This window comes from Cervus elaphus, chromosome 21 (assembly GCF_910594005.1).
Source record: "Cervus elaphus chromosome 21, mCerEla1.1, whole genome shotgun sequence".
Classification (NCBI taxonomy): domain Eukaryota; kingdom Metazoa; phylum Chordata; class Mammalia; order Artiodactyla; family Cervidae; genus Cervus; species Cervus elaphus.
In genome coordinates this window covers 3,729,943-3,733,717 of record NC_057835.1, presented here as the reverse complement: position 1 = coordinate 3,733,717, position 3,775 = coordinate 3,729,943, and the positions used below count along the sequence as shown (strand labels likewise).

The 3,775-nt window shown below is 49.5% G+C and overlaps 1 protein-coding gene across 1 annotated transcript; it reads left to right on the top strand.

Moving 5' to 3' along the window:
- The first annotated feature begins 1,442 nt into the window (after positions 1–1,442).
- On the top strand, positions 1,443–2,351 carry LOC122679414 (ras-related protein Rab-7b-like). Its single transcript, XM_043880073.1, has one exon. It carries the CDS (start codon positions 1,721–1,723, stop codon positions 2,321–2,323), a length of 603 nt encoding a protein of 200 aa, XP_043736008.1. The 5' UTR covers positions 1,443–1,720; the 3' UTR covers positions 2,324–2,351.
- Positions 2,352–3,775: the final 1,424 nt, after the last annotated feature.

The following is a 3,775-nucleotide window of genomic DNA, read 5'->3' as shown; positions in this document are numbered from 1 at the left end:
AACAGGACTTGTAGTCTCAACACTGCCTCTGTCTCCAGGTCTCCACCTACTTCACTCAATTATCATAACTACATGGCCTTTGAAGATGTTTGAGTCTGAGTTCCTCCACTATGAAATACAAGAATTAGATGATTCTAAGAATTGGAGACATGGGAATAATTATGAAGGTAAACTATCTATAAGGAATCACAGTGTGCATTTCCCCCAAAAAGCAACTAATTTTTGGTATGTTGCTATGGGTATGAAACTTGTATGTATTATAAGATATTTATGAGGATATTGACACCATTCACACAGTGGCTCCCTAAAAGAAGATCTAAGGAAATTGTGTTTATGTGTGTATGTGTTCACACATACACACAGATATGCACAGAGTAGATACTCAGTAAATATTTCTTGAATAAAGTAATGAGAAGCTCAAGAGCATTCATCAAAACCCTAAGCAATAATAAATATTATGAACTGCTGCTGTACACCTCACAGCTTATGAACTCACTCTACTTCTCTTTTTTCTCTTATTTTCCCCCTGTTGTAGTTCAAGACTGAGAATCTAAATGAGATATAATGAAAATTTATTAATTAATTGTAAATAGAACGGGTTGATCAAGTATCAGTTAGCCTACCTGCATTAGTTTGATGTGGTCTGAGAGTGAATTCATTACTATAGTGAAACCAGAACTTCTTAGTTTGGAGATATGGATTCTGGCCCTGATTCTGCCACTAACTGTAGTTCTTTGAATAAGTCACTTGGCTCTCTGGCCAAAGTTTGATCATCCATAAAATTATATGGTCTTCAGGGCTTCTCTCTGCTTTATGATCTCTCTTTATGTGAAAAACAAAGACACATCAGAGGTAAGAGCTAGAAACTCAGAGCCAGCAATGTCTAGCAAGGAAAGACCAAGAAGAGATTTTTCCCCCAATAATTAAGGCAAGGAAGTCTCCAAACGCATGGGCAACAATCCATGGAGGGACAAGAGTGGAATGTGAACTCATTAGCAGAATGTTGAGTAAAACTCAGGGAGGAAAAGAGAGTAATAGAGAGGGAGTCCAACTGTAGACTAAGAGAATTCTAAAGAAAAAAAATGGAAAAACTGCTGCTAATTAGGTCATTTAGAAACTGAACAACTGAATGTAATTCTTGCTGAAGCAATAAGGAAACAACCATGGGATGCACGATAATAACAAAAATGCATGCTAATAGACAAAACTAGGATCCCCCAAGTAACTTAACAAGTCCCATGCAAGCTAGTAGATATCAGGTGGAAAACAGCACTTGAATTTCACACAGATTTTTAAAATGTACTGAGGAAACATGTAGCAAAGGATCAGATAATATTTGCTGAATCAAATTCTGTTATTAAAAACTCTGGTATGCTTCACTATTTAAAAACTTTAATGTGGAGTCTGCTGGGAGCCCAGCTTTCCATCCTCCCCACCCACTCCACCCACACGGCTGAGGTCACACCGGCCCAGCCTCTTTTGCAACTTTCCCAAGTTTGTGCATAAAGAGAGAGGAGGAAAACTCAGAAGGAAGTGACTTGGCCTCAACAAGTTTGCTCCCAAAGCCTTTTTCCTCTGATCTAGCTGAGACTGCTGTTCTAAGAGGAGCCCCCCAGACTCAGAGAAAACCCCCCACCTGCCATCGGAGGCTGAAAAGGCTCTGGAAGCTTTTCCTGGCTCTTGTCTGTTCCAGCAACACCAGAGATTCTGAAGCCCCTCCATGAATCCTCGGAAGAAGGTGGACCTCAAGCTCATCATCATTGGAGCCCTGGTTGTTGGAAAGACCTCCCTCCTCCACCGATATGTGCATAAGACGTTTTACGAAGACTATCAGACCACACTGGGGGCCAGCATCCTCTCCAAGATTATCATACTGGATGACACAACCTTGAAGCTACAGATCTGGGACACAGGCGGCCAGGAGCGATTCCGCTCCATGGTGTCTACATTCTACAAAGGCTCTGATGGCTGTGTCCTGGCTTTTGATGTCACTGACCTGGAGTCCTTTGAAGCCCTGGAAACCTGGAGGGGTGATGTTCTGGCCAAAACCATTCCAATGCAGCAGTCCTACCCCATGGTGGTGCTCGGGAACAAGATCGATCTGGCAGACCGGCAGGTTCCGCAAGAGGTAGCCCAAGGCTGGTGTAAAGAGAAGGATATTCCCTATTTTGAAGTCAGTGCCAAGAATGACATCAACGTGGTACAAGCCTTCGAGATGCTGGCCAGTCGGGCTCTGTCAAGGTATCGAAGCATCTTAGAGAGTTACCTCACAGACTCCATCAAGCTCTCACCGGAAGACCAGCCCAAGAGCAGATGCTGCTGACCGTCCGGACCCCGGCTCTGCGCGCCCACGGACAGAGCTCAGCCCCACCGGCCGCCCGCGCTCAGACGGCAGCCAGGCTCCTAGGCTGGCAGCAGCCCTCGCCTCCGCGCGGGCTCCAGACCAGCTCCGCCTCGGGCTAAGTGCAGTAGTCAGGGCGGAACGGGGACGTCCCAGAGGAGTCACGGCCCCTCGCTGGCCCCGGCTTTCCTGCCCTGCGCCCTCCCCGGACACCTCCTGCTCTGGAAGGCGCATCCCTGCACGCAGGCGGCTGCGTCCGGAGGCAACGGGCGCCTTCCTCAGCGCGCCCACCGCACCCCACCCCCTTAGAGCCGCCGCACAGCTGTGGACCAGGGTCCCTGCAACCAGGGCCGGGGAGGCGGTCCCCCTCACCCCCTGGCAGCAGCTGTTCAGGCCTGGGACACCGTCTGTCTGTCCCCCCCAGAGCGCAGGGCAGAGGGAAGGCAGGAAGACCCCCGGGACCGCGCATGTCTCCTTGCTGGTGCTCAGGCTGCTGCCTCAGCTGGTTGTCTGCCACACGAGGTTGGCACATGCCCTGCCCACATCCCGTAGCTCCTCAGGACCAGAAGCTCGGCTTCAGTCCCAGGCGCTCTTGTGGAGACACACTGGCCATTCCTTCAACAAGTCCTTTTGTGTATCTACTATGTGTGATGGCTTGAGGACGCGTGTAACAAAGACCTTGCTCTCCTGGGTCCGACGTTCTGGAGAGGGAGGGAGGCAGTAAACCCAGAATTTAACCAGATGTTTTCAATTAGCAGGTAAGCTCTTGAACCAAGCAAGGTAACGGGAGAGAGAAGGACGGAGGGTGGGGTTAGGTGCTGTTTCAGATGTTTCAGACAAAGTAGCCCAGGAGGGCTTCCCTGGGGAAGTGACATTGGCCCAAAGGCTGGAGAATGAGAAAAGGGCTGCTGAACTGGAAGAAGAGCGTTCTGAGGACAAGTAGAAGCAAGGGCCAAGGCTCCAGATCAAGGACAAGCTTGTTTTGTTCCAGGGACAGTGAAAAGACACTGATTAACCTGAGAACTCAAAGCTGCTATTCCAGGGACAAGGTGGACCCCCTAACCCCCGGAACACGCCTTGCCTGCCGGCCACCAGAGGGCAGCAACGCGCCTCCCAGCAGAACAGGAAAGGGCGGCTCCATGGACGCTGGAAGGGCCGCCGTTTTCCTCTGCTGAGATGCTCAGAGCTCATTCTTTGGCTCCGGGCATTTTCAGTCCTTCGAGATTCGCCAGGCAGAAAGATCCCAATTTCTTAAGCCTACTGAGAGATGGGCAAAAACTGCAGCAGCAATGATTCAGGCAAGAAATCAGCATTGGTGATAAACACTGGGAAGCCGGGGAGTCTGTTCCTGCAGACGCTACAACCAGAATCTTCTGTTTCTTCTGGTGACGGGCAGCGTTTACAGAGCCCAACCTGAAGGGAGTAGGCGAGATG